Raw genomic sequence first — 15,636 nt, forward strand, 5'->3', positions numbered from 1 at the left:
TTACCAGAAGTTCTTGGCCCTGAAAAAAAATCAGCACAGAGCCAAGCTGTAGTCGCCAGGGCTGTGTCTTAAGCTGAAACTTGAACTCAAAGACACCAGGAGGTGGAAGTGGTGAGGGGTCCTCGGCCGCAGCCGAACCCACCACTACCTCAGCTTTTCACCAAAGCCATGGTCGCCGTCAGTGCCGGGGGCCGGGCCTTGGGCCCTGGACCTCACTGAGGGCTGCAGGTCAGGGCCTGTGTTACTACATCAGCCACGGCTCAGGGCCGGGGCTCTGGAGAGGCTGGGGCCGGGCACAGGGGGCGTTGAGCCAGGCCAGGCCTTGCCAGTTAGGGCAGTCCTGTGAGTCCACTGGAAGACCAGCCCCTGACCCTCTGGCTTTGCAGACCACCAGGATTGGAGTCGCCGTCAATGGGGTCCGCAAGCACTGCTCAGACAAGGAGGTGGTGTCCTTGGCCAAAGTCCTCATCAAAAACTGGAAGCGGCTGCTGGGTGAGAGGGGGCAAGGTCGACTTGGGCTGCGTGTTTCTCCCATCACCCGGGTCGGGACCATGCCTGGCTTATAGCAGGCGCTCAGTGCATGTTTGTCGAATGACTTAAGAAAAGACAGATGGCCTCTTAAGTGGGGAATGCCAGTTTTGGTCTACACACAGCAACATGTGTAGACGTGAGTTTTTGTGTACGTGTACGTCTGCCTCTATGTATGTATTTCCTTGTGCTTGCATGTTATATAGAGAGCACATGTCTATATATACGCATTTGTGTGAATATGGTCTGTGTGCAGATGTCTTTCTGTCCCCCTGTATGAATGTGGGTTTGCACGCACATGTGCATGTTTTATATGCATCTGTGTATGAATGTGTGTTTCTGTGTGTGTGCAGGTGTGTTGGGGGCATGTGCAGCTGTCGCTGTCCCTGCCCTTTGCCCCTCCCTCCCTGAAGTCGTGCTGGGTTCTGCAGAGACAGAGCTCAGTTTGAGAACGATGCCGTGCTTTCATTTGCAGACTCCCCTGGACCCCCCAAGGGGGAAAAAGGAGAGGAGAGAGACAAAGCAAAGAAGGAAAAAGGGCTCAACTACTCCAGCTGGAAGCCAGAGACAGGCCTTTCTCCACCGAGGAAAAAACGAGGCGAAGAGCCCAAAGACAGGTATTTTTTCTGGGATGGAGGGAAGGGGGCCGACACTTGTCATGTCCTCTGCCAGAGGCTCTGTTTATGTAACTTCGTTTAATCCTCATGCCCCAGGAGGAGCTACTGTTCTCATCTCCTATGGGGCCCCCTTGGGGAGGGTCTTCTTGGGCTCAGTCAGACAGACCCGTAAGACCCAAATAGGCCGTCCCTGGCACGGGCTTCACCGAGAAGGACACCAGGGCACGAGGCGCAGTGTGCCAGCAGGGCAGGCCCAGGCCTTTCTCATCTGCTAGGGGACCACACAGCGTCCAGAGCTATTCTCGGTTCTACCCAGGTGCAGGGTAATGAGTCCACAATGGGGGGGGGGGCGGTGGTGAACCCCTGACTTAGAAGACAAAGCTGCCAGGATTCCAGCAGGATTCACTGTCCTCGGCGCAGCCCCCAAAAGCTATGGTTTTCCACTAATTATTTATATTTCATTCAGAGCCCCTCCTGTCTGGACATAATTTACCAATCGGGGCTCATTTGCTATAAGCAATGTCGCCTAGGAACACAGCTGACATCCCACCCTTGTCAGGGTTCCAGGTAAATGGGGCTAGGAACTCACTTAACCATACAGAAAGTAAAGTGTTTTGTTGGCTCTCTATTCAACATTTTCATTTTGTGAGGAGGAAGCCGAAGGTTGGGGAGCAGGGACTTTCCCAAGACCACCCAGCTATTATGCGACTGAATGGGGTCCCATCTTTGTCAGACCCCCCAGAACTCTGCTGAGAATAGAAGAGTTGTCTGTCTCAACTCCATGCCCACTCCCCCTTGCCCACCTAGCCAGGGTCCCCCAAATTGCATGACTTCAGATAGACGCAAATGCCTTATCCATTATAATAGATAAAAGTCCTCATTGCTGTATAAATAAATCCTACCCGATCCCTATGTGACTAGAGCACTTAATTCCTCAGGTGGGTGGAAGAGGTCTGCATTTGTTCACCTGATAGGTAAGGAGGCAGTTTTAGATAATACTGAATAGTATCTGATGGTAGATAATAGTAGGTATTATATATGGATAATATCATCCGTGGTATATCAACATTTTTAATGAACATACCTTTTGACCCAGTATAGCCGCTATAAGGAATTCATTTTAAGGAATTAACCAGATTAGGGGCCCCTGGCTGGCTCAGTCGGAAGAGCATGGGACTCTCGATCTTGGGGCTGTGAGTTCAAACCCCACATTGGGTGTAGAGATTACTTTAAAAAAAAAAAGGAATTAACCAGATTAAAGCATAAAGACTACATGTTGTATGTGTAACATATTTCTGCTGGCATTTCTGAAACATTTTTAATCTCTGAATCCTTTTTAAATGAATGTTTATTATAATCCTATAAAACAAGTGTTTTGCAGAAAACACGTTAGGGATTGATGCTGTAGAAGGAAAGATCTCACCCAGGACGGAGACATACCTCTACCATGATACTTCCAGTTTGGGCTGTTCAAATAGCTGTGGGGCAAGGATCCTAAATATCCTTCCACGCACAGAATAGTCCCACACATTGAAAAATCACTTATTATGTTCAAAAAGCTGATAGGGTCTCCATGGAGAGGCAGTGCTGGGTAAAAAAAAATTTAATGACATGGGAAAATATTCACTGAGTATTAAGAGAAGCTGTGCCTATGATGTAGTACATACAGTGTGATTCCATTTTTATAAAAATTAAGTAAGTGAGGGGCACCTGGCTGCCTCAGTCAGTACAGCATGTAACTTTTGATCTTGGGGTGGTGAGTTCAAGGCCCATGTTGGGTGTAGAGTTTACTAGAAAAAAAAAATAAGTTAAAAAAATTAAATGAGTTTTATATATATGGATAGGAAAAAAGTTGAGAAGGATATATACCAGGATGGTAAGAGTGATTATATCTGGGTGGTAGGATTGAGAAGGTTTTTTTCCTTCTTCTTTTTGCAAATTTGTGTCTTTCTTATTTTTTTCCAATAAATATGTACTAATTTTTAAATAAGAAAAAAATAATGAAACTGTTTTTTTAAAAAACAGAAATACATCTGTGTGATTATAATTAAGAAGAGCTTCATATTCTACTACAATAAAATTTTAAAATCTGTATTGTTGAGTTTCTTTTCACAGTGATCCTGTGTAGCTTTGAAATCAGAACAAATAATACCATTTAAAAAATAAACAAGTAAACAAGTAAAAATCTGTTGTAGAAATAATGGAAAATATGGAGAAGAGGGGGAAAAAAACACCCACATTCTCACCACCCAAAGACAGTCACTCAATATTTTGGTATATGGTTTTTCTTTCTATTCCCTCTTTGGCTGACTTTCTATATAGTTTATCAACCAATTTTATAGGCTGCTTTCTAAAATGCAATACTTGTCAAAGGGTTCTGTAATCTTTGTTGTTGTTGTTCTGTTCCTTTCATTGTGTTCATTTTGTATTTCTATCCCACTTGGAGAAATCCTTATGGACATTTAACTTTTCATATGGCGTGTTTTGCTTTCGCAAAGGGGTGAGAAGCTTGGCTGGCAGGGAGCCCCTGCGCCTCTCCACGGTACCCAGTGCGGAGTTAACGTTTCCTGAATACCGCTCCCTAGGCCACCTGTTACCAGTGCCTTCCCTGTGTTCATGCTGTGGCTGGTCTGGCCACACCGGGAGCCGGCTCTGAGCACCCTGGCCAATGAAGGGCCAGGATGGGGAGGGGGTCTTATGAGATGAAATTCAAAGACTAGAGGCTGGACCATTGGGAGAGTATGCCAAATGGGACATGGGACCGACTAACCTGTAGAATAGGGACTATAGGCATCTGGGTAAAGTGACAGCCTGAACACGTGCATTTCCTTTTGCTCCATCCCAGAATCTCACTAAATGATCATTAAAGGGATTTTTTTTTTTTTTTTTAAGGCCTACAAGGATGCCAGGTATGGGAGAGGAGACGATTAGAGAGCAGAAAGCCAAGTTCTGGGCTGAACTTGGTCACTTATTCACACCCTTAGTCTCTGAGATTCAGTATTGTGGCCTGAAAAATGGGCATCCCTTTCTCAGTCTTTTTTCCTCTTAAAAATAAAATGTCTTATTTGTAATATATTTTAATTATATTTATTGTTTTAATTTAACTTTTGTATTATATTTATTTTATTATACAGGTAGTTACTTGCCCATTGTAGAAAGTTTTAAAAATACAAATAAGAAAATAGAAAAAATCCATTGTCTAGAGACAAGCACATATAATCATGTATAGTAATCCTGTATTTAAATATATATATATCGTTTATGGGCGCCTGGGTGGCTCAGTCTATTGAGCATGTGACTCTTGATTTTGGCTCAGGTTATGATCTCAGGGTTGTGAGATCGAGCCCTGGATCGGGCTCTATGCTCAATGCAGAGTCTGCTTGAGATTCTCTCTCCCTCTCCCATTGCCCCTCCCCCCTCACGCTCTCTAAATAAATACATACATACATAATAAATATATATATCATTTATGTAATCATATATATCCTTCCAGACTTTTTTGCATGCATCATCACTACTCCTAGAGTACTTATTGTGTCAATAACATGGGATTGTATTCTATATATTATTTTATAACTTTTCACATACATATATTTATTTCAACGGTAAGGCACGTTTAGTGTAAAAAGTTTAGAAACTCAAACACAAAAGAAAGTAACAGAAGTAACCACTGTTAACATTTTGTTGTGTACCTTTCTCATGCTTTTTTTTTTTTTTTTTTTTTTTTTTAGTGAGGGGTGAGGGGCAGAAGGAGAGGGGGAGAGAGAATCTTAAGCAGGTTCCATGCCCATCGTGCAGCCCGATGAAGGGCTTGGTCTCATGACCCTGAGATCATGACCTGAGACGAAATCAAGAGCCAGACACTTAACCGACTGAGCACCCCTACATTTAACAACAACTTGACCATTCTTCTGCGACATTAAGTTGTTAATGCTGGTTTACTTTTTGCTGTGAAATGAAGCTGTCACTGGGACCAAGCAGGGAATGAGGAGGTTGTCTCCCCACCTTGTAGGGAAAGTTAGCAGGGGTCCAATTTCAACTCTGTTGGTGAACTTCTTTTCTTTTTAGTTTCCTTAATGATGTTTCACTATCATTATTTATTATATAAACACTAACCACATTAGTGATACTTAAAATTAAAATGAGGGGCGCCTGGGTGGCTCAGTCGTTAAGCATCTGCCTTCCGCTCAGGTCATGATCCCAGGGTCGTGGGATCGAGCCCCGCACTGGGCTCCCCGCTTGGCGGGAGGCCTGCTTCTCCCTCTTCCACTCCCCCTGCTTGTATTCCCTCTCTGGCTGTGTCTCTCTTTGTCAAATAAATAAATAAAATCTTTGAAAAAATAAATACATAAATAAATTAAATTAAAATGAGGCCTGGCTGGCTCAGTTGGAAGAGCACACAACTCTTGATCTCGTTGTGAGTTCAAGCCCCATGTTAGGTGTAGACGTTACTTAAAAATAAAATCTTCAAAATAAAATAAAAATGAAAAATAATTTGTCCACAGTGTGCCACTTCCAGCAAATGAAACAGCTTTTAGACATTCTCTTCCCTCCCATATAAGCAGATGCGTCTGCTTATATACAGAATTTTTCCATTCCTATAGGCAGAATGTACAATTACGTCCCTGTTTATTTATCTTCTTATTGTATTCTAAGCATTTTTTCTTGTTCCTATTTTTCATCATGATCACTTGCAATAACTGCAGATATTTCTGGTTTGCTCTAAAAAAAAGGAAAGCAATGAAGAAGGGCCAGATAGTGATGAGTCCCAGGGGTTGAGGCTCATGCCTTCCCTTCTTTCTTCTACTGCAAGAATTCCAGCTTCCCACTCTGGCCTGCACCTGTCTGTCCCCGTGGGGCATCGGGGAGGAACCCTGCAGGGGAACTCCCAGGGTCCAGCGAGGGATTGGAGGGGCATGGGAAGAAGGGTCTCTCCTCCCCTCTCCCTCTCTGCTGCCTCCCCCTGTGTTTAAGCTGGGGGTGAAGGTCTGGAGCCAAATGGATCTGCCCACGGGATAATCAGGGCTGGCCCCTGAAGCTGCCTTACCCACTGTCTCCCACACCACCTGGAGGATGAGGAGGAAATCTGTGCGGGGAACATTGCACAACCTGGGAAACCAGAAATCAGGCGCCTAGGACTACGGAGGACTTCTATGTTCTGAAAACTGCTGTAGGGACAGAAACGTCTTCTTCCCAGCCAGCCCCTGGACACAGATGCTTTTCTCCCCATTTGACGGGGGAGGGAACACATACTCAGAGAAGATGACTTGCCCAGGGCAGGGCTGGGATTGCAACTCTGGCCACTGCCTCCCTTTTTAGAATACCTGTTATGTGTGCTTGTGTGCGCGTCGGAAAGGAACTGGAAAGAACGACCTCTAACAATGGTTACCAGTGGGGATCTTTCTTTTCCCACTTTTTTAGTTTTTATATTTCTGTATCGGCTGACTCCACGGCATTTGGCAGCAAATATTTATACAGCACCCACTTTGCACTAGGCACTCTTCTATTGGCCTGAAATAAGCCAGTGAACATATTAGATTGGATTCCACAGAAGCAGACCCTGAAACACAGATTCAAGTGCAAGGAGTTTACTTGGGAAGTGATTTCAGAAAATGCAGAGACAGGAGTGAGGGACGTGAGACTGGGAAGGGAAGGAAGCCAGCCCAGGGTGTATTAGTGGGCAGGCTACTGCTGTGGTCAACCAGGGCTTAAATCCTGCTGGGGAACTCTGGGTGACCGTGGAGAACACACCTCGGGTTCACCCTCTTGAGGGCTGAGGACGCTGGGGTGTTTATCCACCAACTCCTATGTGTCTGGTTAAAGGCGGCTCCTGGGGTCCTTAACTCCTCGGCACTTCCGGCCCTCCGGCCGGCTGGCACTGGCTGGCACGGAGAACTCCCTCGGGCACAGGCAGGGGGGAGCCCACAGCACAGAGCCTTTGGGTCCCAGTGCACTGGGAGAGTGAGTGCCCGAGGGGATGTGGACTCCCCAGGGAGAGTGAACAAACCCTGCCAAACTCTGTGCTTGCAGAATTTACATGGGAGCTGGTCAGATAATGTACATGATAAGTAATAGTTAGAAGGGGATGCCTGCACTGGACTTAAAAGGAAGTCTGGGGGGGGCACCTGGCTGGCTTAGTTGGTAGAGTGTGCGACTCTTGATCTCAGGGTCGTGAGTTCCAGCCCCGCTATGGGCACCGAGATTCCTTTAAAAAAAAAAAGGGAAACCTGGGTAAGTGAAATGGGGAGTGATGGTTACAATTCACAGATTAATTTTATAAAACTAATAAAAGGGGGAAATGTAATCATAAAGAGAATGTAGCTACATGCCTTTTAGAGAATAGAAACAAATTTTCACTTCTGATCCCATCACCCTAATATAGCCGTGGTTGTATTTTCTTTCTTTCTTTCTTTCTTTTTTTTTAAGATTTTTTTTTAAGTAATCTCTATACCCAACGTGGGGCTCCAACTTACTACCCGAGATCAAGAGTCACATGCTCTACCAGCTGAGCCAGCCAGGAGCCCCGATGGCATTTTCTTTTAATCTTTCTTCCTCCTAGGCATTGGTTTTCTTGTGTGACTTTAGAAATAGTATACATCTAATTTTGTGCGCTATTTCACTTGCCATTTTTTTTTAAGATTTTATTTATTTGACAGAGAGAGACATCAGCGAGAGAGGGAACACAAGCAGGGGGAGTGGGAGAGGGAGAAGCAGGCTTCCCACAGAAGCAGGGAGCCCGATGGGGGGCTCAATCCCAGGACCCCCGGGACCATGACCTGAGCCGAAGGCAGACGCTTAATGACTGAGCCACCCAGGCGCCCCTCACTTGCCAATTTAACACAGCTCTACTATCTCCAAAATCTGTGTGCCTCTCTCCACTTCTCCTAAGTAAGGTGCCTGCAGGGGAGACTAAAGCTGATCTTCTCCACTCCTCGGCTCCTCCGGAGATTAGGCGGTCCCAGAAATGCCAGTCTCCAAGGATTCCAGCTAGCCAAGGCTTGCCTGACAGCAAGGAGGAGGGGAGCCTGCTGAGAATTATTTATTAATAATTAATAATTAGTAATGCAAATTAAAGGTGTGGGGGTGGTAAGTTCGAGCCCCAGTTTGGGTATGGAGATTACTTAAAAATAAAAATCTTTCCAAAAAACAATAGTAATACACATAATGTATACGGCACGTATTAGGCCTCCTTCCCTTGACTGCTTCATTTGCTGGAGGGTCCGTGCAGGTGAGCAGCCCACACTACCTGCAGCTTCGTCTCCAGACAGCCGTGGTCCAGGTGGGTTCCATCACTCTCAGCCCAGCAGGCCTGGCTCCCAGAAGCTTTCTCCCCAGCCTCTGAGCTTTCTAGATCAGTCCTGGTGCTAGCTTACAAGAATCTCATCTCCAATTTCTCTTCTTTCAGGAGAGACTCTGTGGACTCCAAGTCTTCAACCAGCTCCTCTCCAAAAAGGCCATCGATGGAAAGGTAAAAAAAGCTTCTCCATCCCAGAAGTCCTGTTCAGCATGCGTCCCCATCTCTGCTTTCATGGAAGAAGCCCTGGGGCTTCTTTGAGGAAGCCTCAAACATTATGTTGCTTGCCAACTCTAGGACCCACACAGTAAGACTGAATGGGACCCTGAATCAGAGGGATGGCTCCTTCACTGGGGTGGCTGACCAGTCACTGTTGCCCCATCGATATCCAGGGAACATTCTCAAGGTCAAGTTGAACCCAGTGAGGACAGAGGTCTTGAGAGCTTATCCCTGGAGTGGGATCTCTGGCTTTAGTCACCCGAAATGGCATAAGTCATCGAGTTATTTATTCATCAAATATTTATTGAGGGGCAGCTATGTGCCAGGAACTGTTCTAGATGCCAAGGATACAGCAATGAACAAAAGAAAAATCTCTACGGTCATGAGGCCTATATTCTAATAAGGGGTGACAGGGAATCCACAGAATAAGTAAATCAGGCAATGATTTAGAAGGGGACGCGCACTGTGGAGACAACAGAGCAGAGTGAGGGGGGTTGGGAAGGATGGTCATCAGGGTGGTCAAGAGAGCCCTCTTGGAACAAACCCTTCATTAGCCATGCAGATAGCGGGGTCATTCTAAGCCCAGGACCCTGGGTGGCAGGGTCAAGAAGCAGGGAGGTGCCAGGGCCGGAGTGAGTAAGTGAGGCGAGAGAATTGTGGCTCTGGAACAGGAATCACCAGAGGGAATTTTTCAGAATGCCTTTGGCTGTGAGCTGAGAATGGGCTGTCGGGGCCAAGGGCGGGAGCAGAGCCCAGCCAGGACGCTATTCAATAATTCAGGCAAGATATGACGGTGGATTTCCCGACAGACTGGGGAGTGGGGGTAGCAGAGAATATCAAGAGTCAAGATGACTCCAAAACTTTTCTCTTGAGCCCCTGCAAGGGTGGAATGGGGAAGACCGTGTGTAAATCAGGCTGCAGCAGGTGATGCAGAGCTGAGGTCTGGAAGTGTTGGGTTGTGGAGGGGTGTCCTAGTCATTCAGGTGGAGAAGTTGAATAGGCACTTGTTATACCAAGTTAGAATTCAGGAAGAACATCGGGGTTAGAAATCTAAGTTTCAGACTCATTAGTATGGATTGTTTGAAGCCATAAACCTTGAAGAGATCGCTAAGGAGAGATTGTGACTGAAATAGAGAGCGTGCGCTGTGGTCCGGGGGGAGGTTAGGGCTTCGACGTACGACTCTATGGAGGACACAAACATTCAGTCTGCAATGGGAGAGAGGCAGGAGCACGACAGCATTTAGTCGGCAGGGGCCAGAGATGCTAAATGTCCTGGAACATGAAGGACAACCCTGCATAATGAAGGATTGTTCTATCCCAAAAGGAAACACTGACCACTAGTCCAGTTCTGGGTGTGATGTTATAATAAAAACATTTCGTGTTTGTGTAAGGATTTATACCTCCATATTCCTTTCATGACTTTGCCTTGTGACCTTGAAGTCTCCTGACTCCCTCCTCTAAATCCTTTTTTTTCTGAAGGTCAGTCAAGCAGAATATGTTTGTCCTTAGAGCAGCTGTGCCATTTCCTGCTGGTTCCAAATTGGGGGTGGGGAATCCAAAGAAACACAAGCAAGTCTTGTAAATCCACCTCATCTACTACCCAGACTGTTTCCTGCACTCTGTACCTCTTGCTTTCATCTTTCTCCTCCATCCATCCATCCTTCCATCCATCTGATGAGCACGTTTGTTGAGCACCTCCTTGCAAACCTAACATGCTCCAAAGACCAAGGTCATGTGCACACAGTAGGTGACTACTGGAGACCACGGCAGACTGGAGGGTACCTGTCTGTCTGAAGGGGGCACTCACTATCCAGCCCAGCTGTCTGTTGCTGGAAATGCAGGCCCTGCATGCCTTGTCTTCCTATTTTTTAAGGAAAGCTAGACATCTAGATGTTCATATGAAACTCCCAATCTTAAATATGGACAATGTATTCATATTTTTCTGAGACACAGTAGGGCAAACAAAATACATTTGGAGCCCACCAGGTGCAGCCTCTAAGCCCAGGCAAAGATTTAAACTCATGATCTCTGCCTTTATACAGCAAATCACTAACATAGAGGCAGACACCAAAATGCTTTTTGTTTTTGTTTTCCAAATGCTTTTTTTAAATGTTTTTCAAAGGTATAACATTCGATGGGAACATAGGAAGAGAGTCTCAATATAACTTCCATTATCATGGAAGATAATATATTTGTGCTCAGAATTGAAAGATGAGAAGGAGTTTGTCTGGTAGACAAGTCAAGAGAGGGCTTGCGCGGCAGTGGGACTGGAACATGCAAAGGTGTAGTAATATGAGTGAGCGTGATGCTCTGGGAACTGTAGCTGGGGCATTAGGGAGCAGACCGCGAAGGGCACCACTGTGACAAGGAGGAAGGTTGCCCTTTACCAACTGCCCTTAAGACCCAGCTGTCTGAATTGTTGACTTTTCACCCAGCAGCTAGGCTTGCCTGGCGGTGTAGTAACCGCAGTGTCCTCGAGGTGGCGCGCAGGAGCCCCGAGTGGGCCGCCAGGTGCCTCAGCTCCGACCTGGGGCGGGAGACTTTTTCTAAGGGCTTGGTGATGTCAGATCGCAGGCTGGGGGGGCTGGCGCTGGCACATCCGGGGAGCAGAAGGAAGCTGTTGATAAATCCGACGCCCCACCCCCACCCCCGCCAGTGATGCCCTCTCTGCAATTTGTCGCACTTCCAATCGTGTGCACTGAAAGCAAAATGAGCCTGGCTGCCTGAAATGCACCAAGACAGGAATACCAGCCAGCCAGCCAGCTCCTAGCCAAGAGGAGGGACCAGGGCTGGGAGTGCCCTGCCCGGAAGGTGGGGGGAAGAAGGCAACAAGCAGCCTAGCCTAGCCTGGGTTAGGGGACCCTGGAAAACTCTCTGCCTTGTAGGGACACAGTGAGATGTGTTGAAAAGAATTTGGAGGGTGCCTGGGTGGCTCAGATGGTTAGGCGTCTGTCTTCAGCTCAGGTCGTGATCCCGGGGTCCTGGGATCGAGTCCCGCATCGGGCTCCCTGCTAGGCAAGGAGCCTGCTTCTCCCTCTGCCTCTGCCTCTGCCTCTCTCTCTCTCTCTGACTCTCATGAATAAAAAAAAAAAAAAAAAGAATTTGGAAGGCAGGCAGATCTCGGTTTGTGGTGTAACTCTGCCATTTGCTGGTTGGATGACCTTGGACAAGTCAGTTCAGCTCTCTGAACCTCAGTCTATTGATCTGTAAGATGGGGATAATTATGACCCCCTTTCCAGGTCATTATGAGGATTAAATGAGGTATCAAAATGCTTAACACTCTTCCCAACCCATATAAATTCTCAATCAGTGCATAATGCTTGGTAATAATACTCACACTTAATGTGGCAAACTAGGTAAATTACCTAACGCTTCATTACTAGAATTCTTTTTTTTTAAGATTTTATTTTATTTATTTGACAGAGAAAGACACAGCGAGAGAGGGAACACAAGCAGGGGGGAGTGAGAGAGGGAGAAGCAGGCTTCCCGCCGAGCAGGGAGCCCGATGCGGGGCTCGATCCCAGGACCCCGGGATCATGACCTAAGCCGAAGGCAGACGCTTAACGACTGAGCCACCCAGGCGCCCCTCAGTACTAGAATTCTCCTCGGTGCTTTAATCCTCTCAGAAACTCTGTAAGATGGGTACTGTTGTCATCCCCATTACTAGCCCAGGGTCACAGAGCTACAAAGTGGTGGTGTCAGGCCTTGAGCCTTGGAGTTCAGCTCTGGAGCAGCTTGGGTTCTTAATAAATATACCACCTCAGTGTAGGCATTCCCCAGACAAAAGCTGTTGTTTGTTATCATGCGTCCTTCCAAGCAGCATATGCTCCAGGCTCCCCTGTAGGGTCCCCACTGGTGAGTCCTAGACGTTGAGGATATGGTGATGGGACACGCAGGTCAGTGAGGGCCAGCGCCAGGAAGAATCTGGGACTCCATCACAGTTGGAGATGGGCTGACCTGGGTGGTGGGAGTTGACAGACACTGGCTCAGAGAGAGATCACTCTCTTAATCCCAAGGAGTAGGGCCACTAGCCTTCCAAAGAGGACCTGTCACCCCCCAATTCAGCTCTACCTAGGCCCCCTGGATGTGCCTTTCATCTCTTTGTGGCCAGCTCCCTCAACCCATCTTATATTCATGCACTCAACAAAGATTCATCAAGTGGTGGTCCAGAATGTTGTTCCAGGTGCTGGAAACAGTGGTGAACCAGCCAAAGGGGTCCCTATACTCTGGAGATGGAGGCAGACAATGCTTATAAACACACAAGTTAATTCTAGACTTGGATAAGGGCGATGAATGAGGTCACGTGCTAGGGAGTTACAGGGCAGGAATAGGCTGCTTGGCCGGGCTGTTTGGGGGAGACCTCCCTGAGGATGTGATATTGGAGCTGAGACCTGACTGGCGGGAAGAGGACCAGTCCTAAGAAAATCTGGAGGAGGAAGAGCCTTCCCGGAGGAGGGAGCAGCCAGTGCAATGGCACTGTACAGGGTGGGAGTAACCGGTGTATTTAAGGAAGAAAAAGAAGCAGTGCGGTGGCGGGGGGGGGGGGGGGGGGGTGCGGTGGCGGGGGGGGGGCTTCCATGAACTGATTAGATCAGAGGGGAGGTAGGGGCCAATGTCAGGGGGCTGGGAGGCCATGGTGAAGAGTTTGACTTTATGCTGAAAATAATTGGAAGCCATTAGAGGGTCAGAAGCAGGGAGTGATGAGATCTGCTGTGAGTTTTTGAAAGCATTCCCCAGGCTTCTGTGTGGCAAATGGATTGTAAGGGGGGCAAGAGGATGCCGGGAGACCAGCTTTTGGGCTATTATGGGTGAGAGCCCAGTGGCCAGGACCAGGTTCGGGTACGGGGAGATTCCTTCTGATTGCAGGCCGCCCCTTAAGCTCTAGAGTTTACACCCTTCCCAGCCCTCCCTCACCCACACCTTTCCCTCCCACTGAAATCTGACTCCAGCAGAGAGCAGGTTGGAGCTCAGGTTCCCCAGCCCTGTGCCCGGCTGCCAGGCCACTCACTTGTCAGGCAGGGTTGGGTCGAATCCAGGGTAAGTTTATCTAAAACAGAAAGGTTCAAACTGCATTTTTAAAAATAAATAAAAGCTAAGAAATCCCTTTGGACAAAATTTTTCGTAATTCAAAATATAAACCTTACAAGAGCAGAGCCTTCCCTCCCCAGCCCATCTCAGTCCTGAGGCAGCACTGAGGCACCTTTGAGGAATCTCAAGGTTCCAGAGAACACAAAATTCCCAATGATCCAAGGGTGTCTGTGGTGACAGAGGGCATCCAAGTTCAAGCCAAACAGCAAAGGCTGAGGAACAAGAAGGTCTTTGGCAGAATTTACATTGAAGAGTACCCAGCAGGATGTTGGATGTTGGGTCTTGTAACCCCAGATTTTTAACAATGGAAAGCTTAGGCTACTCAGCCTCACTCTCAGACCAACTCCTTGGACCTGACTTTTCAGAAGCCCAGCATCATCTTCCTGAAGGGAAGAAGGGCTTCCATAGCTCCAGAGCTGTCTGGTGCAGCTGCCAAGGCTGTGCACTGTACAACTCCAGAAGGTACCCAGCTGACAATATGAATGGCACTCCCTGGAATTAAGAAATGCAGCAGCCCTTTAAGACCTTCCATAAGGGCTTAGTGTGTTAAGACTCTGGAGTGGAGGAAGGGACCTTCATTTCTTCAACTCTCACGCGTCAGTTTTTCCTAGGAGGCCTGAGAGCTGGCTGGCTGGCTGATCCTGCTGGTTACTGAAAGAGATGAAGGTGGAGGCTTCTTGACTGCCTGGCCCCCACCCCAAGAGTAGTGTAGAAGCAGCTCTGAAAGGGAGGGAGTTGTGCAACTATCACTCCATCCTCTCATCTGTGAAATGGGGCCGGGAACTTGCAACTCTCAGGGTTATGGAGAGGAAGAAATAGCAAACAGGCGGTAAAAGGTGGCTTTGGCTTTTGCCTTCCTTAACAAGCCCCTTAACAAGTTCTGTCCTTTCTCGCCAGCCCCCTCAACCCTCACCCTCCAGCTGCCTCAAGCCCCTCAATATTGCCCGTGCAAACCATGGGTTTCGCACTTCTGTGCATTTCTGCCAAGACTGCATCTTCCCGTCCACTCCTCCAGTGGCCAACTCCTACTCCCCATCCCTTGTGGAATTTGTTGAACTGAATTGCACTGCAGTGTGGAACCTCTTGGAGCTTTCTTAAGCCATGCAGTTATTAAGGGCTGCCATTGTGATACTGATTGGCACAGGTCACCACGGGATGCGGGAGGATGCCTCTTCCATCGCCCAGCACTCTCTTTGCAAGGACTTGAAAGGGACCAACAACAGTTGGAGTCTGAGCTTCAGCCTAGTTTTTTTTTTTTTGGTTGCATGTATCAGTACTTCTTTTTTTTTTAAGCTTTTTTATTGTGATAAAATATATATAACAAAATGTGCATTTTAACCTTTTTTTTCCAGCGTAAGAAAAAAGATATTTTATCATTTTGAATGCATCGATTTACCAAATATATAAAACAGATTAGTTATCACTGCATATCTCAAGTTATGGTTATTCTTATTTCATGAACTTCCTAGATGGATTTTTTTATTGTGTCAAAATACACATAACATGAAATTTAGCCATTTTAACCACTTTTAAGTGTATTGTGGCCAAAGTGACTGTATTGGGAGATGGAGCCTTTATGGAGGTAATTAAGGCTAAATGAGGTCGTGAGGATAGAGCCCTGATCCAAAAGGATTAGTGTCCTTACAGAGACACCTGAGAGTTTGCTTGCTCTCTGCCATGTGAGGACCTAGCAAGAAAGTCTACAAGCCAGGAAGCGAGCTCTCTCCAGAAAACTGAATTGACCAGCACCTTGATCTTGGACTTCCCAGTCTCCAGATCTGTGGGAAATATCTAGTGTACAAACCACCCAGTCTATGGTATTTTGTTATAGCAGCCCAAGCTAGGACACATGGTTATCCTGCCAATCATCTGTATATATATTTGTGGGTT

At 47.0% G+C, this 15,636-nt stretch overlaps 1 protein-coding gene across 2 annotated transcripts in view; it reads left to right on the forward strand.

Annotated features, from left to right (window-relative positions):
• Positions 1 to 15,636, forward strand: part of TCEA3 (transcription elongation factor A3) — a 36,065-nt gene that overhangs the window by 6,041 nt on the left and 14,388 nt on the right. For both annotated transcript variants that reach the window (XM_088023029.1, XM_088023030.1), the window contains 3 exons: positions 387 to 492; positions 1,004 to 1,145; positions 8,551 to 8,613. In XM_088023029.1, coding sequence (XP_087879155.1) covers positions 387 to 492; positions 1,004 to 1,145; positions 8,551 to 8,613 — 311 coding nt within the window. The remainder of the gene's footprint in view (positions 1 to 386; positions 493 to 1,003; positions 1,146 to 8,550; positions 8,614 to 15,636) is intronic.

Source organism: Eumetopias jubatus, unplaced genomic scaffold (genome assembly GCF_037043125.1).
Source record: "Eumetopias jubatus isolate StellerSeaLion01/CBP00866 unplaced genomic scaffold, mEumJub1_p1.0 scaffold_4, whole genome shotgun sequence".
Classification (NCBI taxonomy): domain Eukaryota; kingdom Metazoa; phylum Chordata; class Mammalia; order Carnivora; family Otariidae; genus Eumetopias; species Eumetopias jubatus.